General features: G+C 49.3%; 1 protein-coding gene across 2 annotated transcripts in view; it reads left to right on the top strand.

Annotated features, from left to right (window-relative positions):
• Nucleotides 1-26,908, top strand: part of LOC134051571 (histone-lysine N-methyltransferase EHMT1-like) — a 50,645-nt gene that overhangs the window by 5,111 nt on the left and 18,626 nt on the right. Inside the window, exons 2-14 of one of the 2 annotated variants that reach the window (XM_062505382.1) lie at nt 4,519-4,696; nt 5,954-6,090; nt 7,019-7,207; nt 7,856-7,936; nt 9,944-10,064; nt 11,868-11,999; nt 14,507-14,652; nt 17,558-17,701; nt 19,423-19,649; nt 20,296-20,460; nt 21,521-21,603; nt 22,852-22,958; nt 24,853-24,975. In XM_062505382.1, the coding sequence (XP_062361366.1) occupies nt 4,519-4,696; nt 5,954-6,090; nt 7,019-7,207; nt 7,856-7,936; nt 9,944-10,064; nt 11,868-11,999; nt 14,507-14,652; nt 17,558-17,701; nt 19,423-19,649; nt 20,296-20,460; nt 21,521-21,603; nt 22,852-22,958; nt 24,853-24,975 (1,833 nt within the window). The remainder of the gene's footprint in view (nt 1-4,518; nt 4,697-5,953; nt 6,091-7,018; nt 7,208-7,855; nt 7,937-9,943; nt 10,065-11,867; nt 12,000-14,506; nt 14,653-17,557; nt 17,702-19,422; nt 19,650-20,295; nt 20,461-21,520; nt 21,604-22,851; nt 22,959-24,852; nt 24,976-26,908) is intronic. The other variant, XM_062505383.1, reaches the window with a different exon arrangement.

Raw genomic sequence — 26,908 nt, 5'->3', positions numbered from 1 at the left:
TAAGATCAGTCTACCTGGCTGCCTAAATCATATTTTTGTGCAGGTGTGTGACTGCACTCAGATCGGTGCAATTGTAATGAAGTCACAATGGAATCCCCCCTCTAATGGGCACATGTTAATCAGCAGATGAAAGGTGGTTCAGCCTTGCAGCTGGTCTGGTCTAGACTGAGACCAAAGCCTTGCAGGTTTGTTGCTCCAAGGTAAGGCTTGACCAGGCTCCTGAAATTCAACCGTGAAAAACACAATCCTGCAGTAGCAAAGGCAGAGCAGTATCACTACAGCTCCTACAGGCACTATCATCTGCTTGTGATCAATTTTTTATAGCAGACTGATATTTCTTGCTTAACCACCACTCACCAGTTGTTAGAGGCAGATCCCCCTGGGAGCTGCTGCTTTGTGCTCTTCAATGGCAGCACCTTGGTACAAATGTGCTGACCCTGCTCCTGATGGATGGGGAGGCAGAGCTGCTGCCTGGCAGCTGCCCTGTTCCCAGTGGCAGTGCTGGTCAGCTCACTCCTCCTGCCCAGTTGGCTGTGGTTTGCAGCTCGTGGTGTGCTGGAGATGAAAGTCCTGCAAAACAGAGAACTAAGAGAGCACATAATCCAAGCTAGGATTGGCATCAAGAGCCCTTCTGCAATGCTCTTAGAGCTGCCCTGCTCCCAAGCAGGATCTGTGCCTGTGTCCTTCCACCAACACTCTGGTTTCTCTCCCAACATGCTGGTTTTAGTGATGGAAAGATCCTTTAAATGCTGGGCAGAGGGAAAAATGCCATGTGGAGTTTATAGAACCAACATGGGGTCCATTACTGAGGGTGGTTTCTGCTGTAGTTTTGCTTTTAGGAAAAAACCAAAGCAACTGAGGATATTCTGTCTTTTGCCATTTTAATGACTTCCCCCTACTGCTGGTGTGGACTTCTGTGCCAATAATAGAAATGTGGTAAATCCCATTAAAATGTAGACAGCACTTGAGTTTAATTTTTGTGAACACATCCAATATTGTGTTCTTGCCCCAATCTAAGCAGTTTTCTTGGCTGTATTTCTCACAGTGGGGTTGGACATAATGGTGATCTCATTTTTCCTGTTTCCAGGCACAACCATTGCTAGAAATGTTGGAATATCTGCCCACCTTCTTCACTATTCCCTACATGAAGTTATGACTTTACAGTCTTTTGCATAGGATGAGCTGATACCACATGAGAAGCTGCAAGAAATGCAGATGTTGGTGTTGCAGTTTCTTTTTCTCTCTCATTTATAGTCCTTTCTTGGCCTCCAGTGGCCCACATGTGACCACAGGGAGCTCAAACTGCATCCTGGAGTTTCCTTTGCAAGGGATTCTGCTCTCAGTACTTCTCTCAAACTGTGGCTAAAACCAATTTAATAAGAACAGCAAAGATGTAACTGTTTTATGTAGCTGAGAACCAGGAAAGGTGGTGAGAAAATGGACTGAAAATTTTGTGCTGATCCTTTTTATTACAATCCTTAGATGTAATATTTTTATACATGAGAGATGTCTTCACCTCTTTCCAGGAATTCTTGTTTTTTACCATGGCTGCATATACCTCCAAGTAAATCTTTATCTCACAAGACTTAATTTGATTTAAAAAAAATTTAGGAGCATTGCCATGAAAAAGTCATATTTAGCAGTTGTCGTGCAGCCTGTTGAAGATTTTAAATTGATTTCTGTGTTGTAATTACAAGGGAGAGAAAAACCCCAAGCTAATAGCATAATACTTTTTAATTTAAAAAATTGGATTGTATTCTTCCAAGCAGCCTGGCATGGCCTGAGTGTGAATTCCTGGTGTTTGGGAGTAACAGCACCTTTTATCAAAGGCCAGTTGCAAACCTGCACTTAAAGGACAGAATGCAGCTCTTGTTTACACTTGTGTCAGATCTGCCTGTCCCGAGCTAATTTTTCTAATTTTGAGTTAGAAATGGAAAACATTGGATATTTCAGGGGACTTGGGAATTCTTAGAATAATTGTGTAGCTAAGAGTTACTGTTAACCTTTAGATCTATAAACTCAGGACTTTTAAGAGGTATAAATAGTATTGTTGAAACTATTCTTGGCATACTGTGCCCTGCACTCCTGACGTGCATTTTTTAAGGGGTAGAACAACTGGGAGCAGACTCAGGAGTGATCCAAGGTCCAGAAAATTATCCTATGGCCATTTAATTTGCTCGTTCTATTAAAATTATTGATGAGAAAATTTTTTTAAAAATAAGTTGGTCATAGTCCATAAGTATCTCCTGGGAGCAAGAGGTTCTGATGAGACAGGCTTTTTAATTTAGTTGCAAAAGCATAATGCATTTAATTATTTGACAGTGAGAGCAATTAAGCATTGGAACAACATATCAAAGGCTATGGTGGATTTGTCGTCTTTGAAATTGTTAATCCAAGACTTGCTGCCCTTTTAGAAAAGCTGTGGCAATTGAGCCATAAGTTATGGGCTTGATGCAGGAATCATTGGCACTTTGATGGCCTTTTGCTGTGGGTCATTTCTGATTATCCTTAGAGCTTTGCTGGGCCTGGCTCTGCCAGCACCACACACGTGGCACAGCCTAATTAGGGGAATGAGCCTCTTCCCGGTTTGTTCCCAAGGTCACATTGCTGAGAGCAGTGGCTGGGGTGCCTGTCTGAGCCTGAGTGCTTTTATTGCTTCCTGCTTTTTATTCCGGCCTTGCTTCCACCTGCATTCCTCTTTCTGTTTGGGTTTTCCAGCTGTTGCTTCACAAGTCCCTTAAGAAGACTTCTCCTGCAAGTGGAGCAGCACTTAAACATTGGAATCATGGAAGGTTTGGGTTGGAAGGGACCTTAAATCTCATCTGTTGCCACCTCTGCCATGTCAGGGACACCTCCCACTGTCCCAGGCTGCTCCCAGCCCCAGTGTCCAACCTGGCCTTGGGCACTGCCAGGGATCCAGGGGCAGCCACAGCTGCTCTGGGCACCCTCCCAGGGAGGAATTCCTTCCCAGTATCCCATCTATCCCTGCTCTGTTTCAGTAGGAAGCCATTCCCTGTCCTGGCAGTCTGTGCCCTTGTGAAGAGTCTCTCTCTTGTAGCTCCTTTAGGTACTGGAAGGCCACAATGGGGTCTCCCCAGAGCCTTCTCTTTTCCAGGCTGAACAATCCCAATTCTCCCAGCCTTTCCTTGTGTTCTGTTGCTTGTGCTTCTGTTTTGCTTGAACAGCTCTGCCAAACCTGCCTGCTGCACAGCTGGATGCAGTGGGATAAATCAGAGGTAAATCCAGTGTAAAATGTCACAGCAGAGGCAGCTTTCACCCCGATGTCTGTTGACACTGTGGGAGAGAAGGACAAGCAGGAACTTTGTTTTCATGTTCCTCCATGTGTTTCCTTTTCTCACCAGGTACCTCCTTGCTGGGCTGTAACAGGAAAATGTTTCAGTGAACTGGACAAGGGGTCTTACCCTGACTTTGACTTCCCTTTGCCACACTTGACACAAAAGGCATGGGAATAAAAGCACCATTAAACCAAGCCATGTCTGTTTAAAGAATAAACACAGATGCAAAAAGGAAACACAGAGCCTGGACCTCTCTGTCTGAGGCTTTTAGGGTACATAAAATGGAGTTAGACACTCAGGAAGGGGATTGTTTCTTAAACTAGAGGAGGAAAACATTGAAGTAACATCAGAAGCTGAGAAATGGCATTCAGAGGCATGGCAGAGTGGTGGACTTGGCACTGCTGGGTTAATGGTTTGACTTGATGACCTTAAAGGTCTTCTCCAACCTAAATGATTTTCTGTGGAGCTGTAGGAACTCTCATAACCAGAGGTGCAGGATTTGATTTTGTATTGGTTACAAGCTCAAATCAGAGCAGGTGTGAGAACCTGTGATGCCTGGGAGGGGCTGCAGGAGCAACTACACAGTCCCTTTGGTTTGCAGTAACAGCCTGGAGCCTGCCTGGGGCTTGGAATAGCAGCAGCTGGAGTGGGGATACATGGGTTAAGGGAAGCTTGGACAGTTCTCTGTAGATTCACCTCACTGTCAAGGGAAGAGCTGTTTTGGCTGTGTTTGTTGTGTGCTGGGCTGGAGGGTTTGCTGAGGCTCAGTTGTACCAAATGTTGTCCAAAAGGAAAGATCCCTTTCCTCTGCTGCCTGCTGCTGTGAAACAGCTCTGCAGGAGTGTTGCTGAGCGTGCTTGCTGTGACAGGCATGCTCAGGGCGTGCTCCAGGGTGTAGGTGCTTTGCTTGGGTTGGTTCCTCTTCTCCAGAGTTACCCAGAGCTGTGTGAAGCAGGGTCTGCTCCTTATCATGACCTCTGCGAGTTACCTGTCACCTGCACAGCCTTCAGCCCCAGAGGGAGTCACCTCAGCCAGGCTGGGAGTGTTTAGGCAAAGTCCCCTGATGGCCTGGAGCAGGGGCTGTGTGCTCCTACTGGGAATGTGGTCCTGCCTTCAGATGAAAGTGATTCTGGTTCAGAGAAAGGAATTAAATTAATTCCCTAATTTTTAAAAATTACTTATTCACTACATAAACTCAATTTAACTGCCTTTTGTTTTCCAGCATGTAATTAAAGACCCCAAAGATGGGAGAGACAGCAGAGATCAGAAGGAATCCAAGGAGAAGGAGTTTGAGAACATGCTGGACTTTGTGAAGCCGTTGTCATTGCCCTCTCTCCCGGGCCTTCACCAGTCACTACCTCAGAACCAGAGCTATGTGGCCACCACCAAGTCGCAGACGGGTAAAAAGGAAAGGGTTGGAATGTTGGAATCCTGAGCAGCTCCCACCTCCCAAACCTGTGTGTGGGGCTGAGAGGGAGATGAGGAGGTTAACAAGGATTAAAATCTTTTTGCCACTCAGTCTCCTCCAGGGTTTCCTTCTTTGCTTCTGCTAAAAGCTTTTCTTACAGGGGACACTTTGATCCCTTTTTCCTCTGGGATGTTCTGAAGAAGTTTCTGTCAATTCTGTTGGGCTTTGAATATCTGCACAGCTGCTTACCAAGAATTACAGCCTTATAAATGAAATTAATTTGGTTTACAGAATTTTGTAGAGGTCTCTTCATAAATTCTGGTGGAATTTCATTACCATGGAAGATGAATAAATGCTTCCAAGGAACAGGCTGTACAAGTGCAAACAATAACAGTGGTGCTGAAGCTGGCTGTTCCTAAAAGAGCCTGCACCAAGCATCCTTCTGCTGTGCAGTCACCAAAGACAGCAGCAGACAGGGAGCTGTGATGTCTGGTTTGATTAGAAGGCCAAGAGGCAGACTTAACAAATTAAGACCCAATCAAAGGAGTGAAAGAATCAAACAGACTTCCGTAGTAGGTGTGAAATGAGGTTAGATGGCAAACAGCTCTTTTTGTAAGGTGCCTTTTCCCTGTGTGTTCTTCAGTTATTGTCAGATTGCTTCCATTGTCAGTCAGTATTGTTGGCCTTGCAGTCTCAATTTGAGCAATTGGATCCTATTCAGCCTCCTACAACTTCAGCAGCACTGCCAAATGTAGGGTGATTTAAGGATTTGATGCTGTGTGTGCTGATGGAGGGGCCAGAAAGAGTGTGCAGAGGGCACTCAGAGTTTGGGAAGCTCTGCAGGCCTGGCAGGAAGCTGTCTGTGTGTCTGCACATCCGTGTGTTTCATCTTCTGCTTGACTTGTAAAGAAATCAGATCCTATTCCACCCTCTGCCATGGGCAGGGACACCTCTCACTGTCCCAGGCTGCTCCCAGCCCCAGTGTCCAACCTGCCCTGGGACACTGCCAGGGATCCAGGGGCAGCCACAGCTGCTCTGGGCACCCTGTGCCAGGGCTGCCCACCCTCCCAGGGAACAATTCCTTCCCAATATCCCATTCATCCCTGCCCTCTGGCAAGGGGAAGCCATTCCCTCTTGTCTTGTCACTCCAGTCCTTTGTCCAAAGTCCCTCTCCAGTGCAGCCCCTACTCTCTATCCCTTCGTTTCATTCCTGAACAAACTTTGGGTTCCTTCTGCTTCTCTTTTCCAGCTGCTGCAGTATCTCGGAAGAAAAAGCGGAGAATGGGAACCTATAGCCTGGTTCCCAAGAAAAAGACCAAAGTGTTAAAACAGAGAACAGTGATAGAGATGTTTAAGAGCATAACTCATTCCTCTGTGGGTGCCAAGGTAAGGGTAGCACTGAGCCCACTGCACACGTTTGTTGTCACTTACATGTCCCTTTTTTTGGACACCAAACCCATGTGGAGGTGCAGGGATGTGCTGGCTTGATGGGATCAACATCTTCCCTTCTGAGTCTCCATCTTCCCTCTGGCAGCAGCTTCCTGCCAGAGCAGCCTTGCTGCTTTGGGAATGACTGTTCCAGAGCGGCTGTTCAGATACCAGCTCCTAAACAAACTTTTTCTAATAAATGTTCCCCTTCCGTCCTGTGAATCCTGGGCAACTGGAGAGATTTCAAGCATGCCCCTTTTTGTTTTATTTCTCAAGGTCTCGTGTTGCTGCTTGAGACTACATATACGTACACATACACATACACACACACACACACACACACACACACACACATACACATACACACACACACACACACACACATACACATACACACACACACACACACACACACACACACACATACACATACACATACATGCTTGAGATTGCTGCTTGAGACTTGTTTAATTAGAAAAGTTTGAACATGGACTCACTCCTGATTAAGTTCTGCTTTTGCTGTCACCTGAAGTTTTGGTCTTAGAAGTCAAGGAGAGCAGTGCTAGGATTGCAAGGAGTGATACGAAAATCCCAATGTGATGTAACTTTCCATTCCCAAGAAATCTTCCTGCATCCCTGGTGGAGCTGCCCCTCCATGTTGGAGTGGGGTTCTCCTCCCTGACCTCCCTGTGCAACCATGTGAGTCTGGAATGGCTCCTTGTGGTCCCCAGGTCCAGCAGGGTGAGGTGACACATGGCAGAGCCCTGGAGGGACACAGAGCCAGATTTAGAGCTCCAAGCACAGAGGAGAATCTGGGATGGATGCAGCTGTTCTGTCCCAGGAATTGATGTTGTCTTTGTGTCTCGTGTGCTTGGGCAACTTGCAGAGTGACAAGGACCTGGGGGATGGCAGCCCTCACGTGAATGGGGAAAGCATTGATGTGGACTCTGAAGAGGAGGACTCGGATGAGTTGGAAGAGGAGGATGATCATGGAGCAGATCAGGCAGCCATGTTCCCTGTGGATGACAACAGGACCTCCAAGGACAGCGCGTCCGACGCAGACAACGCCAGGAAGGTGATTGCTGTGCCCTCAGCAGGGCCTGAGGAGCAGGATGGGACACTGCTGGGGTGTCAGGGATAGCAAGGGCATGGATTGAAGCAATTTCTAGGGTTATTTTCCACCTGCAGGATGACAGAAGGATCAGCAATGGTAAAGAGGCTCTTTGGTGACCATCTCCTGCTTTCCATTGCACCTGAGAGGGTCTCCCCACCTGCCCCCCAGTTCCAGTCCTACACACTCTGCAGAACCCCCACCATGTGTAGTTCTGGGATTCCCTGAACCAATGGGAGATATCTTCCCAATCTTGCTTGGGAAAGCAGTAAAATAATCTAGTTGTTTTTTTTCCCCCAAATTTTGATACATGGTACAGGCATGAGCCTGGTTTGGGGTTATCAAAGAAGTTGAAATTTAGTTGGAAAACTTTATTCTGGAATTGGTCTTTTTTTCTCCCTCTACCATCCCCACAGATGTTCCATGATGTGACTGGAGCTCACTGAGCTCAGTGCATGTGCAGGCTGGGGCTGTGGGGTGCTCTGACGTGTGTGGGACACAGCAGGATGTGGGGGATGCTCTGCTGGGGCCATCGGGGTGGTGGGGGATGCTCTGCTTTGGGACACCAGACCTGACTGACCTGTTCTGTTCTTGGGCAAATGGTGGCTGCAGATCGATGATGGCGAGTCTGAGGAAGAACAGGAGTCTGTAGAATCTGGGGAGGAGGAGGAAGATGGAGACGAGTCTGACTTGGTAAGCTGGGCTGCTAAATGTGTTTTTCAGCCTGTGGCCTGTTAACAATAATTTTTCCCCTTTGCACTGCTGCCAGAAAGAGAGAGAGAGCAAAGCCAAAGGGGTGCAGTTTCAAGTCCTTGACAAAACTCATTCTCTGAAACCACCCACACACGGAGTATTGTTTTCCACAAGGTGCTTAACCCAGATCCGTGGCACAATTAATTGCTTTCTGATGCTAACTAATGGTCTTTTGTTGTTTTCAACAAGGTGTTGACTGCTTTTGATATTTGAAGGTTGGCAGAGGTGTTTAAGGGTGCTGAGTTCCTCAGATGCACAGTTGGCACATGGTAGGAGCCAGCAAAGCTTTTTCACCAACTTGAAGTTCTGCTGGGGTGGGTTTGTTCCCAGATCCATTGACCCAGCCCACAGCCTAAATTTCACTGTTCCTGATGAGCAGCTCTTACCAGGGAGACAAATAACACTCAGACAGACAGACACTCTCCTTGGGTCCTTAGTCGAACAGCACCAGGTCAAGACTTTCAGCAGCTGCTAGGGATTTCTACTTTTTATTTTTAGACGGTTGGTGAAGAGAACCTGATGATTTTTTAATTTAAATTGTTTGTTGATTGTCTCTGTGCACCTTCCTCCCCTTCCTTAAAAACTGTCTTTCCACAGCCACTCAAGTTGAGGAGCCAGCATTTAAGGCACCCCAACTCTTCAGTCACCTTGAGAAAATTCTTGATGTTTTGAGCTGAAGGTAGAATCATGCACACAAAACACATCAAGTGAATCACTGAAGCTCTTCAGGGTCTTGTTCCCTGTGCTCTGACCCTCCAGGAGCCTGGGAGGAGCAGGGGCTGTGCAGCCTGTCCCTGTTCTGGGCAACTGAGGCCAGTCTGTTGTGTTAGCTTACACCAAGGGTTGGGCTGGGACTTGCATCCAAACTCCGAGGTGGGATCTCCACATCCTGGACAGGGGTTTGAGCTCTGCTGAATCACTCAGCTCCCAGCCAGGACTGGCTCACACACAGACCTCTCTCCCTTGAGCAGAGTGATGCAGCTGGGGTAAAGCCATGTGCTGAGCCCACACTCAGGGATTTTGGGGCAGCATAGAACCCTGGAGGGCCAGGGCTCAGCTCCACGTGTTCCCTCACTGGGAGAGCAGGGCCTGGCACAGGTGCCTGTGCAGGTAGGGCCTGATCCAGCTGCTGGTAGTGGTACCAGGAGGTTGTTCCAAGGCTTTGCTGGATAAGCATCAGGAGCTGACAGTTTCAGTCTGAACATGAATTTGATGATTGATGCATTAAACCCTGGCAGGGTTGGGGTGCCTGATTCCTGTTCTGATGTTGACTTTGAAACCCCACCCCAGACAACTGAATTTGTTTAAACCAAACCTCAGAGTCTGTTGAGATTCATATATGTGGCTGCGAATTTTCTGCATGATTGGTCTCTGCTGCCCCGTGCCTGGCTCAGGGAGGGGGCTGCTCTGTTGCTGTACAGTTCAGTTCCCCTGGGTCCACTCCAGCCCTGCCAGGTGGCTCTTCAAGTGCAAGGTGGGGGTTTTTTTGGAGAAATAGGAATATTATAGTTTGAAAACCCAACTGCCAGAGTTCAAGAAGCATTGGGACAACCCTCTGAGGCACAGGGTGGGGTGTTTGTGTAGCACCAGGAGCTGGACTTGGTGATCTTTGTGGGTCCCTTCCAGCTCAGGAGATTCTGTGATTCTGCAATCATTTTCTGGGAGAAGCTGGAAGTGTGCATGTGCCTACCCACTTGCAGTGCTGCTGGTGAGCGTGGTGTGAGGGCCTCCATGCAAGAGAAAGTGCAGCCTGCCCTGCTGAACTGACAGGAAATCCACCCACACGTGTGCCTGAGTTTCCTTTTCAGTGCTATAAAGGCATCTTAGCACCCCTTGGTTTCAAACCCCTGGTTCTTCTCACACAAGTCGAGCTGGGTGAGGGCTGTTCCACTAAGGGACCCTGGTGCCACCATGCCTGACATGCATGTGGCCTCTCTGGTTCTTCAGAGCTCGGAGTCCAGTGTCAAGAAGAAGCTGCTGAAGAGGAAAGGGAAAACAGACAGTCCATGGCTGAAACCCACCCGCAAGAGGAGGCGGAGGAATAAAAAGAAACAAGGCGGTGTGCTAGGTAATGAATGGAGTTTTGTTCCTTAATTCCATCCCAGTGAACCTTCCAGGTGCAGGGGGAAGGACCTGAGGCCTGTAAGTTCTGCAGGGCTCACTCTTCCTTCTTGGTGTTGGTCTGTGTGATAAGCCAGCCTGTGGATTTGCCCCTCGCTGTCAGGAGCTGCTGGTGTCACTGTAACAGCAGAACACGTGGCTTTGCTCTTGGAATGCTGGAGGAATTTTATTTTGTTCACTAATCCTTTTATTTTAGAGTATCCAAAAAAAGGCCTCATGGGGCTTGCAAAAAGGAGGAAGAGGAATTTTTTATGGGGAGATAGTGACAGGACAAGAGGGAATGGCTTCAGACTGAAAGATGGGAAATTGATATCTATACAGGAGAAATCCTTCCCTGGCAGGGTGGGCAGGCCCTGGCACAGGGTGCCCAGAGCAGCTGTGGCTGCCCCTGGATCCCTGGCAGTGCCCAAGGCCAGGTTGGACATCGGGGCTTGGAGCAGCCTGGGACAGTGGGAGGTGTCCCTGCCATGGCTGGGGTGGGACTGGATGGGCTTTAAGGTTCCTTCCAACCCAAACCAGTCTGGGATTCTGTGATGTGTCCATGTGGGCTCCTGTCCCATGAGCTCAAGGGAGCATGTTTAGATACAGAAGGAAAAGACAGAACCACCCTGGAATGGTGCTCCATTGCTTTTGTGTGGATGCTTGTGCAGCTGACTGGAATGTGTGGGTTTGTTTGCTCCTTGTGGAAGAACCACAATGTGTGGAAGGAGCTGCCTCGGGCCCATCTCAAGTGTGGGTGTTGTTCAGGGGGTCCCTCTTGTTTGTCCTGAGTCATTGAGCACCAGAGAAGGTTTCTGTGAGCTCTGGTGAGAGGTGAGAGTTGAGGAGGGGCAGGTGTGCAGGCTGGATGTGATGCTTCTTTGGGAAAGGTAACAACATGGGAGAGATAAAGTGGATAGTGCAGTTGTGCCTTCAGCCTCATTGCTAAGGTTTCACACATCCACTGCCACCGAAAGGTTTGTTTTTATTCTCCTGTGTTTGCTAATTCAATGCAAAAAGGTAATTTTTTTATCAGCAGCTTTTTGGTACTTCTGAGTGAATTGACTATTTTTCAGCCCCTGCTCTGTGCCTGGACTCTGTCACTCACCTGGGTCACTCCTCTTCCTCCCAGGATGCCATAGGGACCCTTGATCCCTATCACAACAAATGCCTAATTCTGCATTTCAGATGCAGACTGGTTTTCTGCCCTTTGGTAGAAGTGGGAGCTGGTCTTAAAGCCTAACCAAACTGTCTTGGTCAAGCTGGACTGGCAGAAGCAAACCAGGAGAGAAAGTGAAGCCGAGGGAATGTGAAGACACAGTCAGTTCCCTCTCAGGCTCTGAGCAATCTCCCACAGTTTCTTCCCAGTAGCAGCTCAGTTCACTTAGAGGCACAACTTGGTGTTTTTGTGTTTCCCCTCCCACTAAGCTGGGTGTCACCTGTGTCGTCCTCCTCCTGAGGTGCAGTTGGCTCTGCTGGCCAGCGTGTACCTGAGCCCTGTGCAGCAAGCTGGGGGCAGGAGGATGCTCAAGGCCTTCCTTGTGCCCTTGCAGAGGTAGAACTCGTCTCATTTATTCCCTTTTCTTGTTCCTTTATCTGGGTGGAGGTAGAAGCTCAGTGTGACCAGAGCAGTGCCCAGGTGTGATGTTGGCACATTCTGTGTGCTCTGCACTCATGGTTCCCACAGGGAGCCTGCCCAGCCTGGGCTTGAGGCACAGCCTCGGGGTGGCTCTGCCTGTGGGGTCTGTGTAAATCCCCTCTTCCCATCCAGGTGCTGAAGCCTACAAAGCCTCGCTGGGCAGCAGGGAGGTCTCTGGCCAGGAGAACAGCATGGAGTACATGGAGGTGTCCCTGGATTCCCTGGATCTCCGGGTGAAGGGAATCCTCTCCTCACCAGCAGGAGGTGAGTGCTGGGGCTGAGGTGGGGATTGAGTTGGGATCAAAGCTGGGTTTGGGTCTGGGTTTGGGATTGGGATTGAAGCTGGGTTTGGGGTTGGGGCCAGGGCTGGGTTTGGGTCTGGTTTGAATTTGAGTGTGGAGACAGATTCGGGATCAGGACTGTGTTTGAGGGTCAGGTTTGGGATCAGGTTTGGGTTTGGGGTTGGGTTTGGGGGTCGGATTTGGGTTGGGTTTGGAGTCGGGTTTGGATTTGGGGTCAGGTTTGGGGTCGGGTTTGGATTTGGGGTCGGGTTTGGATTTGGAGTCGGGTTTGGATTTGGGGTCGGGTTTGGGGTCTCTTTGTTCTGCGGGCGGTGCCGTGCGGGGCCCCGGCTGCCCCCTGGCGGCCACAGAGCGCTCAGAGCAACGGGAATGGGGCGGGATTGGGATGGGGATTAGGGATGGACATGGGGATGGGGGTGAGGACAGGGCTGGAGCGGGATAGGGATGGGGCTGGGACTGGCATGGGGATGAGGATGAGGGTAGGGATGAGGATAAATGTAGGGCTGGGGTGGGGATGGGGCTGAGATAGGAATGTGATTGGGATGGGAACGAGGATGATGATGTGGATGGGACTGGCTGGGATGAAGATAGGGATAGGTCTGGAATAGGCGTGGAACTGGGGCTGAGGATGAGGAGGAGATGGGAATGGGGCTGGGCTAGGGGTGAGCATGAGGATAGGTATGGGGCTGGGATGGGGATGAGTGTAGGGATGGGGCTGGGATAGAAATGGGGATGGATTTGGAATGGGGTGAGGCTGGGGATGTGGGTGAGGCTAGGGAGGATGCTGGCATGGAATGAGGGTGTAGATGAGATCCCAGTTCTAGTGAGGCAGGTTAGCTTGGGAATACTCTCACCAAGGGTCCAAGGTGCAGCCCCAGCCCTTCTGTCCCACTCAGCAGCTCCCCTCTATTCCCTGAAATGTTCTGATTCAGCATCCCCCCAGAACTGCTGCCACTGCCCCCGCAGCAATGGCTCGTTCAGCCCTGGGAAGAGGAGGGACTGGTGCTGTTGCTGGGTGCTGAGCCCCAGCTGCTGCTCCCACTGCTGAACTCTCCTAAATCCAGCATCCCCTGGCTGGATCTGCCTGCCTGTCCCCACTGCTCCCTCAAAGGTTGTCTGGCTCCTTTGATAGAGGCACATCAAAGAGAGGGTGGGAGCTTTCCCCGCCAAGGGAGGGTCAGGAGGGATGAGGGATGCTTTCACCAGAGCCTCTGGATGTCAAACAGATTGGGGAAGTGACAGCTCAGAAGGCGAGGAATGAGCTTTGTGATTTGTGCTCCCAGAGAAAACTCTTAAACCTTTAAGATCTTGACAGGATTTTACATGAAACAGCGAGGACTTTCCCTGGCCTTGTATGTCTTGAAATACCCTTTGCTAGGCTTGGGCTTGCAACTTGTTGGCTCAGGGAATTCCTGATGGGATGAAAGGGGTTTGTGCTTGTCTGGCAGGGTCAGAGCCATGGGCAGGGTGCTCTGGGGGAAAGCTGCCATTGCCAGGGCAGCTGAGGAGGAATCTCCCCCAGGAATGAAGTTAAATCTGCAAAATCTCACAGCAAGATAACTCTCCATTTCCATTCAAAAGCTTGAAAAATAGCAGCAAGCTTCCTTCTCAGTGGGAGTCAATCCTGTGGCAGTGGGTAGGGAAAGCTTGGGATGCTTCAGGGTGAGCCAGCCTGAAGGCTTCTGTGTTGCAAACATTGCAGAGATGGTTTGGTGCAGGACTGGAAGAGGAGGGGAGGACTAGAATCAACCCCCTTGTTACTAGGCCAGTGTTTGGCAATCCTGGGTAACCCAGTGATTGATTTAAATCCAGAGAAACCACAGGAATATTCACACACTGACCCCCCTCAAAAGCCCTCATCCACCTTTCCATAGGTTTGTAAATGTTCAACATCTGAGAAGAGATGAGGAATAGACAAGAACGTTGGAGCATCTTGCTGCTTTCTTTTCCCTGGTTTGTTCTCTTTCCAAAATAAATAATTCTTGGTTGGCTGACACCAAACAGTCCCAGGAATTTGGTTTTCCCATCTGTGTAATAAGCCTTTGCAAATAGGAGTTTGTGCTTTCCTGATCATCTTGATTTATCACTCCACCGCCTATTCAAATTTCCAGCTCTGGGTGGTTTCCTACAAATTTCCTGGTGCCAGAGCCCAGTGTTGTGGGGAGGGGAGAGATGCTGATAAAAACTTCACCTCATTGCTTTGACTTTTTGAGGTTTTCTCAGAATAAGCTGATCTTAACTTACCGCTCTTGATTTCAGCACAGTCAGCTGAGCACGGCTGGACTTGGAAAAGTGCAGGAAAAGTCCAGCTGGTGTAAAAGGGTCTCTTTTACATGGTGGTGCTAAAACCTGAAGAGCATTACAGGGCATGGAATGGGAAGATGTCATAGGACATGGCTGCTGCTGATGGACTGAATCCTTTCTCCTGGCAGAGAACTCGAGTTAATTCACTGGTTTTCTGTGCCCCAGGTCTCTCCAATGGCCCTGAAGCAATGGAAGTGGATGGTCTGCAGGAAGTGCCCCTGTGTAGCTGTCGGATGGAAACCCCCAAAAGCAGAGAGATCACCACATTAGCCAACAACCAGTGCATGGCCACGGAGAGCGTGGATAACGAGGTAGGAGCCTGTCCTGTAGCTTCCCACAGCCTTTCCTGCTGAGGACAAGGCCATAAAGAATGAAAAGCTGTGCCAGGAGCACGTGTGGGGTCACTCAGGGCCTGCTAGACTGGGACCCACTGGTGTGAGGAATGGCAGGGCTGGTGTCCCCCTCTCTCAGCTGAGGGCTCCAGCGCTCTGTGCCCGCCACAGCACTGGGGTGAGGCCACTGGGAAGGGAGCAGGTGCTGTGTCTGCATTGGGAGAGGCTCTGGGTGGGTCTCTCAGGCTTGTCCTGGCCTGTGTGGCTGGATCTGGTTGATGTAACATTCACACTTCAGGCCAAATGGGCTCAAATACAGGAACCTGCATCAGAGGGAGAAAATCCAGTCAAGGATGGAGCTGGTTTCCCTTGACTACAAAGGAACTGCTGCAAACCTTTCTGTGGCCAGGTGTTGAGTTCAGGAGCTTGGCATGGCCTCTGCTGCCCCAGCCTTCCTCTCTCCTCCTCTCTTTCTGTCCCAAAGCTTCCATGTCCTGGCAGCTCTGCAGCCCCAGGTCTGACTGCCTGACAGGGATTGCACTCCATGCCTTTGGGTCGGTTACAGCTGGGCTGGTTGGGCTCTTCTGGTTCCAGAAACGTGCAAGGAAGTGGCAGAAGTGACTCCATTCCAAAATCTGGAAAGTGAGAACTGCAGGACAGGAAAGCTCTTGATGGATTCTCCTTTTACTGGAAGGCACTTGGGTTTCTTTTCAGCTTCAGTCTCACTACAGCACTCTCACACTCACTGGTGGTAGCACAAGGAATGAGAATATCCTTAGTTCTCCTCTAGGATCCCATGAGAAGGGTGGATGGAGGGACAAAGGGATAATCAGGTTTGTAGACCAGCTCTGCTTCTGTTAGTATGTGCTGGTACCTGTAGAGAGAGGAATTTCCAAAGAATGTGAGAATTGATTCATTAAAGAGAAGAAGTCCTGGGAGATTCATCAGAGAGAGGGGGGACCCCAGGGTTTCTAAACAAACACAAGGTGTGTGAAAGAATTCCTGCTTCTGGCTATGGTGAGTTGACACTTCTGTCCCTGGATAAATCACAGGGAGGAATAGCAAAGGCCATGCTTTATGTTAGATTCTTTTTAATAATGGGATAAGTGACTCGGAGATGGTAGAGGAATATTATATGTGTGAATCGTGGCTTCTCCAGACTGTCATGTCCTTGGAGAGTGTTATAAATAGTTATGAGCACCCTGCTGCACTCTCTAATGGTTGGAAAATAGCAATTAATCATGTTGAACTTATTTTAGAGTTTCTAACAAATAAAGTGTGGCATAACAGTGCAGGATCTTCCTCACAAGGGTAATGCAGCTTTCTACATGTCGGTGGGATTTCCTCAGCTCAGTAAAATTCCTCCTCAGGAAAAGATCCGTGGTCCCCTTGTGCCACCCCTGCAGCCCCTGGGGTTGGCTAGTGACAGGGATCAGTCTGGCCAAGGTGTCCCAACCACAGGAAGTCTTTGAAGCTGGAATTTGGGAAAGCTGAATTGGAGATGCCAGGGTGAATGTTGAGCTAGGTTAAAATCCATTCTCTTTTCTCCCAGGGGTGTTGCTTCTGCAAGAGTGGAATTGAAAAAAAAAATTAGAAAGTTTAGTTCCGTTGAGAAAAAGCAGCAGATCCTTGGCTGGAGCAGAGGGACAGTCTGTGCACTGAGCCCCTGACTGACTCTGTCATGAGGACAATAAATTATTCACCTTCCCTCCAAGGGACCCTTCCTTGGAGCAGCATTTCACCTTTATATTCCTAGTTTATAAATCTCCTTTGCCAGGTATTTGAGGAAAGCAAGATTTATTATCAAGGGGAACTTGAAACAGAACCCAAAGAGTGTTGTGTCATGTTGGTAGGTGACAGCTGGGCTGGGACAGTGTGGTGGCTGTAGGAGGTGCTGATCCCTCTTGGTACAGCAGAACAAGGAGCCCTGGCTGGGAACAGGGAACCCCAATTACGGAACCTGCTGCCAGTAACAGGACAAGGGGAGGGCACGAGAAGTCATGGAGTGATAGGAAAAGGGGAGTTGCTTTAAGCTAGAGGAGGACAGGTGGAGATTGGGAAGGAATTGTTACCTGTGAGGTTGGGCAGGCCCTGGCACAGGGTGCCCAGAGCAGCTGTGGCTGCCCCTGGATCCCTGGCAGTGCCCAAGGCCAGGTTGGACATCGGGGCTGGGAGCAGCCTGGGATAGTGGAAGGTGTCCCTGCCCATGGCAGGGGTGGGATGGGATGGGCTTTAAGATCCCTCCAACCCAAACCATTGCATGATTCTGTGATTGTCTGATTTTTAAGCCCAGAGCTGTAGATTGGTGAAATCCTTTGGAAAACCTGCCCCAAACATGATTTTAGCTGAGCTCTCATGAAAGCCTGGCTCTTCATCCCTGTGGTCTGGGCAGGGGCCAGTGCTGGAAGCAGTACAGACGATAACTTCGCTGGCAATGAGGAGCAATTATTTTTCCCTTTATCTTCCTGTGAGTCGGAGTTTTGAGCAGTAACAAGATTTAGTGCGAATGGTCTCGTTCTCTTGGTCACTGACACCCGCTCTTCCTGGCAAGAGGAGAGTGTGTGTTGTGTGAGTCAGGCCCCTGGGACTGCCCCTTCTGCTGCTTGGCTGTTGCCTATTTCCAGTTATGATTTTGTTGTTGTTGTCGTTGCAAGGAACAAATGACTCGGGGTGCACATGCATGTTAGTTAGTAAATGATGCATTTCTTCCTGAGAGCAGCTTTCACAGCTTCCTGCTGCACTGCTAATGCTCTCTGGCACACAGCTGAATTCCTGTGAAAAAGCCAGGGCTCCTCGAGGCAGTGTGCAAAATCTTCCTCCGCACAAGGACAGGGAGTGTTGTGGTCTCCAGTAATTTCATTTCCTTTAATTTCTCCTGTTCCAGCTGGGCCGATGCACAAACAGTGTGGTTAAGTATGAACTGATGCGCCCGTCTAACAAAGTCCAGCTTTTGGTGCTGTGTGAGGACCATAGAGGGAGGATGGTGAAACACCAGTGTTGCCCTGGCTGTGGATACTTTTGCACTGCAGTAAGTCCGTGCTCTCAATCTAGGGAAGGGGGTACCTGTTGCAACAGCTGTAAGCTGAAAGTGGAGATGGTCCCTAAAGGGGTTTCCTGACTTCCTGGCATCAGCCCCACGTCGTTCCACAGCACATCAGGAGGTGTTTTCAATAGGAATGTGTGTGAGGGTAGCTGAAATCATCACCTTTATCTTCCTGGAGACCCCCAAGGGGTGTTACCAAAGGGATTTCACATGCTGGAAGTCTTGCCTTTGGAATTTCTTTGGAACAAGGGTTTGTTTTTCTTTCTGTGTACAGATCAGTCACATCCAAAACTTGTCTTAGCTTGGTTTGCAGATGAACCTGTGCCCCCACCTCTGTGTCCCCTCAGGATGGGGAACCTGAATAATGGCACTAGACCAAGGCAGTGTTGGAGATCTCAATTAGGTTAGATATTAGAAAGATTAATGTTTGGAAGAAATTCTTCCTTGTGAGGGTGATAAGGCCCTGGCACAGGGTGCCCAGAGCAGCTGTGGCTGCCCCTGGATCCCTGGCAGTGTCCAAGACCAGGTTGGACACTGGGGCTGGGAGCAGCCTGGGACAGTGGGAGGTGTCCCTGCCCATGGCAGGGGGGTGGAACCAGATGAGCTTTAAGGTCCCTCCCGATGGAAACCACTCTGTGACCTCCTGCTGCTTCTTCCACCTCTGCCACCGAGGCTTTTAAGGGACTTGGTGGAGTCCTTTAGTGGTCAGTGTCCTGCTTTCCCTGTGGATAAAGCTGAAAGGCACCAACTGAGGCCTCAGAGTGATCATGAGGCTTAATTGTGTGATGCTGGTGTTTTTCAAGATGACTGAAGGAAAGATGCTGCAGTAGTCTCAAGCATTATTGTAGTAAATGGAGCCATTCTGGGTTTTCTTGCTGATTCAGAGATCCTTTAGAAGATAAAATCCTCAAAACCCTTCAAGGCATTTTGCAAAGCTGAAATAGAGTTAATTAGATTGCTTGGGAGGACTGAATTCAGGAGAAGAGGGGGTTTGACTGGCCTTTCCTTGCACTCTCTTCCATCTCTCAGTGCTGTGTGCTGGTGCACAGAGGTGAACCTGGAATGTTTGTGCCACCCATCACCAGCCCAGAGCACAGCAGGGCTTCAGGCTGACACCACAGGCAGGGAGTTCTGGGGTCCTGCACAGCAGTTGCAGGGACTTTGCTAAAAAGGAAAAATCATTTGAAGAGGAATTGCCCAGTTTGTTGCATGAGCAGTCAGCTTGTTTGGGTTAATTAGGCTGGTCCAGGCAGAAGAGTCATGTCATTTGGGTTGACAGTGGGGTCAATGACAGATTCATGCAGGTTCTTGAACGGTTTGTGTACAGCTGTGTTTCAGGTAGTTTTAATGCTGGCTCAGCACAGGTCTGAAGTTTTCTTTTCCAGTTTTGGGGGCGTCCTTACAGTGCACTGGCACTTCTAGAGACAGAAGTGAGAACTTCAAGCGTTAGAGGGAAGAGCTGGAAATTGGGACTTCTTTGTTCTGTTTCCCAAGCACAATTCAAAATCTTGCTTTGCAGTCCTTAACCAAGTGAGTTTTCCCCCCTTTACCTTGGTTTTGTTCTCTTCTAAAGAAGTGGCAGTGCTTGCTTTACTGTACTGGACGCAGCAGGGCCGAGAGAGGTGATGAGAGGAGTGGCATGGAGCATGTGAAGGGGCAAGGCACGGCCGAGCAGGGGCTGAATTCCTTCTCTGTGGTTTTTTAAGGGCACTTTCATGGAGTGTCAGCCTGAGAGCAGCATCTCCCACCGCTTCCACAAGAGCTGTGCCTCGCAGGTGAACGACACCAGCTACTGCCCTCACTGCGGGGAGGAGGCCTCCAAGGCCAAGGAGGTGACAATAGCCAAGGCTGACACCACCTCCACGGTGTCCCTGAGCTACGAGCAGCAGAAACCTGCGGCCGTGGAGGGCAGGGCCGACACCACCACGGGAAGGTGAGCTTGGGGGGATCTCAAACCTCCTGCCAGCCCAGGCTTTGGTTTGAATGTCTGGGCTCCTCCTGTTGAGCTGAGTGCTGCCTGGGCCGGCTGAGCTGCAGCAATCTGCAGGGGTGTTCTGCATCACTCGCTGCCCCAGAGCTGAGGCAGAGGCTCTGGAGGTTGGGGGGTTCAGGAGTTAAATGATTCCTTCCTCTTACTGTGAGGAATGGAGTAATAGTGGAATTAGTTGATATTGCCAAGTTTGCTAAGAGACAGTGATTGCCATCCATGGCTCCTGACTCGCATCCACAAGCACATACAAAGAGAGAAGGAAAACACAAATCAAACCAGCCCTGTGTTGAGCTGTGCTCTGACTTCCCATCCCATCTGGCCTTGTTTAGGTGGCTTTAAGACTTGCCCTGTATGCCTGGGTCTCCTGTAGCACAGAGTACACCCAGGTGCAGTCAGAGGGCAGTGCAGTTCCTTTCTGGGGCAAGTTCTTACTGAAAAAGCTGTTAAATATATTGGTTTGGGTTTCGATTTCAATTATACTTATCTGTATTTAAAATGCATTTGCTTTCTTTTTTTTTTGGCATAAGAGAGAGATGGTTGTGTGTTTTTAATGGTTGTACTTTGGCTGTCTCTCATTTTTCCTCTTCAGTGGCACTGGGACGAGGTTGTCAGAGGAAGACAAGCCAGAAAGTTCAGCTGCTGAAGGGTTTGACATCGCTGGGTCTTCAGTTTTTCCAAAGCCTACTACTAGCTTGACCCAGGGACCAGTGAAAGAAACTCTGGAAAGTGCCCTGTTTGCCTTGGACTCTGAAAAGTAAGAAAAAGACCATTGGGTCACTTCAGTTCCCAGCAAAGTTGCTTAGCCTAGAGAAAACAAGATTTAGGTTTTCTGGATTTTGATCCAACTCAGAGCTTTCTGTGTTTGCTTCACTCATTAGTCATCCCCAACAGATTTGGGAGAACTGTTACAGCTCTAAATGTCTTATTGATTTCTCTGGAGGATTTAGGTTTTTCACTGGCTCTTCAGCTGCAGCTGTAACTTCTGGGAGCTCCTGTTCACAGTAGTGAGACCCAGAATCTGTCATTGAACAGCAATGAACAGATCCAGCCCTCACTGGAACAGGACTGGTTAGGGCTGGAGCTGGAAGTTTTAAAACCTTCTGGAGACTTGTTTTTCTGGAGCTGTACTCTGGAGGTATATCAGAGAATCACAGAAGGTCTGGGTTGGAACTGACCTTAAAGCTCATCCTGTTCCACCCCTGCCATGGGCAGGGACTCCTCCCACTGTCCCAGGCTGCTCCAAGCCCCAATGTCCAACCTGGCCTTGGACACTGCCAGGGATCCAGGGGCAGCCACAGCTGCTCTGGGCACCCTGTGTCAGGGCCTCCCCTCCCTCACAGGGAAGGATTTCTTTAATGTATTTAATCCTAAATTTCCCAGCATTCTGTTTGTAGCCATTCCCTGTGTCCTGTCCCTCCATCCCTTTTCCCCAGTCCCTCTCCAGCTCTCCTGGAGCCTCTTTAGGCCCTGGCAGATGCTCTGAGCTGTCCCTGGAGCCTTCTCTTCTCCAGGTGAGCACCCCCAGCTCTCCCAGCCTGGCTCCAGAGCAGAGGGGCTCCAGTCCTTGGAGCAGCTCCTCTGGATTCACTCCAGCAGCTCCAGGTCCTCCTCGTGTTGGGGATCCCACATTTGGAGGCAGCTCTGCAGGTGGGGATCTCACCTGAGCAGGGCAGAGGGGCAGAACTCCCCCTGCCCTGCTGCCCACACTGGGGGGTGAGCCCAAACTTTGTCAGGCCCATGGGTGGCAGTGGGGGGTGACTTTCCTGGCTGTTCTTCCCTGGGCATTAATTCCTTCTCTCTCCCTGCTCCTGCAGGCCCAAGAAGCTGCGGTTCCACCCGAAGCAGTTGTACTTCTCTGCCAGGCAAGGGGAGCTGCAGAAGGTCCTGCTGATGTTGGGTAGGTGCCTCCTTCCCAGGCCAGGGCCTGTCTGGCAGCACTCCCAGCTCCTGCCAGGCAGTGCCAGCGGCCACTTCCCAGCATGGCATCACGTCATCTTCCCAGTGCCCCTGGGGAGAGACTCCTGTGGGTGATGTGTCATTTGAAAGGGCTTCCTCTCTCTGGGAAATGTACAGTGTTCCCCACTTGTGTCAGCGTTTTGGTGTGGTTTTATCCAGATGAGCTGGTTGTGTCCCCAGAATGACCTCTGTGTGGTTTTTCCCATCCCCTCTCCATGTGTGGGATACGTATTTGCATCCGGTAGAGAGGGCAAAGATGGGAGTCAGCTGAAGCCAAGACCCATCAGCAAGAAAGCAAAAAGGAGGAACCTTCATTCCATGGGGTTTCTTTTGGGGGACAGAGCTGCCTGTCACCAGATGTCTTTGAGCTGCTGAGCTTGTTTTTAGCATCCAATATTCCCCAGGAATTTCCCCCTCTGAAGGACACAATGTTTCCTCAGGATGCTTCCTTTCCACTCCAGTACTTTGCTGTACATTTTTGGATGCTTTCTGTTCTTGCCCTTTATCAGTTCTGTCTTTTTTTTTTCTCTAGCGAGTGTTTGCTCCATTGTTCCTGTCTTCAATAGCACAGAAATGTTATTCATTGATATTTAACTACAGCCTCATCATACACAACATGTTATCATGCCCAGACATCTTTGTCTGGCTGTCAGCATCATCTGTCAGTCTCTGCACAGCTGTGAGAATCTCTGGCCAGACCCTGAGCCTGTGTGGAGAAATTCCATCCGTGTTGCAGCTCTGTGTTTGCAAGGGTGCAACAAGGATCACTAATACTAATTGCAGTTAATAGTGGTGAGACAGAGGCCAGGTGGTACCAACTCTTTGTTCTTCCCAGTTTCTGGGTTGCTTTAAACCAAGCAGCATTTTTCCCTTTTTTTATCCTCATATGGCGTTTGTTTTTTTTTGAGATGAGTTGTGAAGCTGAGGGATGTGGCCTTTGGAGAGATAGTAAAGCCTGAAAAAGGTATTGAATTCCATGCTGTTTCTAAGCTCTGGGTTTGAGGGCTGTTGCATATTGAATGTGCAGGGGACTGCCCTGAGAGCTTTCTGGTGAAATGTGCAGTGAGACATGAGCAGAGCTGAGGATGGGCTGGGAACCCATCCATTAAAAGCCTTTAGCTGAGACATCATTCCCCTGTTACACTTCAATCTGAACTGTGGTTGAAAGTGTCTCTGCTCTGTTTTGCAGTGGATGGAATTGACCCTAATTTTAAAATGGAGCATCAGAGTAAGAGAACCCCTCTCCATGCTGCCGCCGAGTCTGGCCACGTGGACATCTGTCATATGCTCATTCAGGTCTGTCTGCACTTCCAGCCTCTGTACAAACCATTTGCTGTGGGTTTTGGTCTGCCCCACATGGAAATCAGCAGTGGAAAATCCCTCCTGTAAAAAACCTCCTCATCCCAGGGTTTGCTGAGGGAGGAGCGGGGCAGAGTGACAGGAGGGCTTGGAGAACACAGCTGGAATTGTCCTGCTGGGCTGTTCTGTAGGCAAGGAGCAGGGGGAGATTTGGTGCAGGGCAGGCAGGGATCTGTGCCTAAGCACAGCCAGAGCTGGGTACTACCACATGTGCCAGCACCAGCACAGCCTGATGGCACTGCCAGATGTGCTGCCAGGCTGAGGAGATCTCCAAGCTCTTGGATTTGATCTCAAAGCCAGGTTGCTTTTGGTGATGAGGGCAGTGAGGCTCTGGAGCCTGGAAGCTGCCAGGCCCTGTCTTCCCTTCTGTCAAAACCTGAGGAGCTCTAGCAGGATTTTCCTCTGCAACATAAATGTTCCTCTGCAGCACATGTGGAAAGGAGTGAAGGGAAGATGCAAGTTGGATTTATTGTCTGAGATTTGGATTTTAACTGAGAGAAGATGGTCAAAGCCATAGGATGTAGTTGAGCCTGCTCCAAAACAATGCAAAGAAGAAAAAGGATTGAAAAAGTTACAGTTTTTCTTTTTTGTACTGGTATATCTGGTCTGGAGTGACTGTAAGTGTATTTTGTTTCCCCTGTGGGATTGGGAAACCTTAAAGGGATGTTGAGAAGGCAGCAGTGACTGAACCTTGGAAATGATCTTTGGAAATGGGCTGGTGCATTTCAGCACCTGGAATTGGAGGCTTGCAGGTACAGTTTGATGGCAGCCATGGGCCTTGCTGGCTGCTCTCACTGAAATTACTGCATGTGAACACAGTGGAATGAGAAAAATGAGCAAAACTTGTGAGATATTACAAACAATTTAATTATCAGTGGGGTTGGTTTGTTTCCAAAGTGCTTCATCTTGTCTCTCCCTGAGGTCTGGCTTCTGCAGCAGCCCAGTGCTTGGCTGGGAATGGCCCCAGCTTGTTCCACTGGAAATGCTTCTCCTCTGCTCTGGTTTAAATAGCTCTGGTTGGGGAAAAGAGTCAAAACAAATGAATTCAGTGGGAGGCACCTGAAAACAACTCCTTGTGCCAAGTGAACCTGAGTCAGCTGCTGTGAACAGGTCTGAGCCTTACACACACACACCCACACACCCACCCACACACACACACCTCCCAAGACCTGTGTGTCTGAGACCTTTTGGGTTGAAGTTTTGGTTCCTGAGCTCAGCCCAAGGGCTAAAGCAGGCAGGATAACCTGACACAGCCATGGTTTGGAAAAGAGTGAGGTATTGGTTGAAGGCACTCTGGGTTGAACTGAACAGATGCTCAGACCTCTGTGGAAGTGGTGCCATTGATTTCCACAGGAATTTTTAGCCAACCCCCAGGATATTTTTTACAGCTCCTGCCTCTGTTACAATCAGCAAGTTGTTCCTACTGTTTGTGACATTGAGAAGAGCTGGTTGTTGTAGTCTAAATGATAGACCAGGGAAAACAAAGCTGCTGGAAAAAGGTGGAGGCTGACTTTTCCAAACTGTTACACAAACAATATCTAGAAAGTAGGAGTACAAAATCTATTAACAGGAGTTATTTAATACCAGCTGTTGGCTTCCTTACAGTTCCTTCCTTCCTGGGGAAGGCAGGAGAGGGGGCAGGCATCATGTGCTGTTTCCAGAGCAGGTGGTCTTGCACTGCCTTCTTTCCTGGTTTTATTTCTTCTTTTTTATTCTTTTTTCCCCTGCTTAATATGGCTAAATTTCAGGGGAAAAAATCCTGTTACTAAATCTCTACTCCCACATCCTTCCTCTGCTAATTGTCCTTGTCCTTGTCCTGGCCTCCCAACAGGCTGGTGCTAACATTGACACCTGCTCCGAGGACCAGAGGACCCCACTGATGGAAGCAGCAGAAAACAACCACCTGGAAACTGTGAAATACCTGATCAAGGCTGGAGCACTAGTAGATCCCAAGGTAGCAGATTATTCCTTACCTTTTTCTCCTGAGGAAGCCTCTGTCCAACATTTCTTCCTGACGTTTTGGGTGGAAGTGCCCAGGCTGAGGAGAAATGGACTGGTTTGTCTTGAAGTGAAGGCTGGAGTTGTGGTAATCTCATTTTTCTGCTGTTTGGGGCAGGTGTTACCACTTGTCCCTTTAGTTTGTGGCACCAAATGTCAGGGAGATTTGATTTCATAACTCTTAGTGTCACAAATCCATCACAGTGGAGGTGGATTTCAGAGCTCCCTTCTCTGTAGATTCTAAAAATGAGAGTTTTGGGGTGATATTTTAAAATGGGCTTGTAATTAGGTGCTTGACAGTCCAGAAAAAAATGACAGAGGAAGCTTTCCTGTCCAAAGGACTGATGTGTGGATTCTTGCAGTCATGCTGCAGTGGCAAAATTGAACCCCATCTTTAAACTCTACCCCTTAATTTAAACCAAAACAATACAATGCAGCTGTTTCTTTGCCTTTAGCATGCTCGTGTTGCTTTGCAATCTTGGAAAATACACAGATCATTTATTAGTCCCATAAATCAGATGCTATTTGGAGCACAGGAACCCTCCCCACACAAACTTATTGTCATAACCTGCTGGTCTTGGCAGGGTTTGGGAAGGAACTGGCAGCATTGCACGAAGTACCAGGTACTGCCCAAGCCAGGCCCTAAATGGATCCTTGGGAGGGTGGTTCTGAGCTGGGAAGGGGGAAAGGACAGGACAGGCACGTGTGGGTTTGTGCTGGCCACTGTCCCAAATCTCTCACTTGATTTATTCCTGTGGAAGAGAAAAGAGGAGAGTTTGTGCTTCTGAAGATCAATGGAAGGAGATAAATTCTGAGGCTGCAAAAGCAAATTAGAAGCCTCAGATCACATCTGAGGTCTAGGCTAGTTTATTATGCTAATTAGTTTCTTGCACCAGCTCAGGCCTCTGTTTGAAAGCAGCAGCATTGGTTTGGAAGCAGCTCCAGCCATTTCCGTGGGAAATCCAGCCCTTAGCTGAGGCAAGTGTGTGCAGAGCCCTGGGACTGCAGGGGAGGGAGCTGGCTGGAGGCTCCCCAGCCCCCCCAGCTCCTGTTACCAGGATGGAAAAACCCCACTCAATACCTGAAGAAATGTGACAATAAAATCTGCCTGCTTTCCCAGGGCTGAGGAGCTGCACTTGGTTCTTCCCAATCCAAGGGGAAAGCTGTGGAATTATTCAGCTGGAGCAGGCTCTTATGGGGATGTAAAAACTCCTTCTGTGTCTTGAGGAGCCCTCATGGTGCAATCCCTGACCTGAGATGTCCCCTCCTTGCTCAGAGAGTTGCTCCCTCACGCTGCATCACATCAGCTTCATCCCAAAACTCTCACCTCCAGTGTTGCTTCCAGGGATTTAGCTGGAAGGAATCATTTGGTTTTCAGTCTTTTGTTTCCTCCTCCTGATTTCCTCCTCTCTGGGCCTTTCTCTGTGCTAAGTTCTTGGGATATAAGATATAAATGCATGATAAAAATCGGGCTGCAGCCAGAGAGAACTTTGGTGTGAGGGTTGGATCATCTCCACCGTGACTCACAGCCTGTCCATCTCCTCCAGGACTTGTATTCCCAGCTCCCAAAGGCATTTTTCCTTTCAACCTTCAGGGTTGTTTCTTATCTCCTGTCTGGGCAGATGGCTGTGGGCAAACTGAGGACCTGGTCTCTCTGGAGAGAGAGACACCACAGCCCTGGGTCCTGCTGCCAGGTGGTGGGATAAGGCCTTGGGCTAACCAAACCCAGCAAACAACCTGGAGAAATGGAGCATTTCAAGTTGGGACAAAGTGATTTTTCTGATGTAAAGTGCAAAGTTTGCTTCTGTAAGGGATTTCTGCTTCCTTTTGGCTCTCCAGCACGTGGAGAAGAGTGGGAAAGGGTCTGTTGGAGAAGGGGGGCATCACTG

The sequence above is a fragment of the Cinclus cinclus genome, chromosome 19, assembly GCF_963662255.1.
Source record: "Cinclus cinclus chromosome 19, bCinCin1.1, whole genome shotgun sequence".
In the NCBI taxonomy this organism is placed as follows: Eukaryota; Metazoa; Chordata; class Aves; order Passeriformes; family Cinclidae; genus Cinclus; species Cinclus cinclus.
The sequence above is the reverse complement of the archived record's forward strand: the minus strand, read 5'-3'. Positions and strand labels throughout refer to the sequence as shown.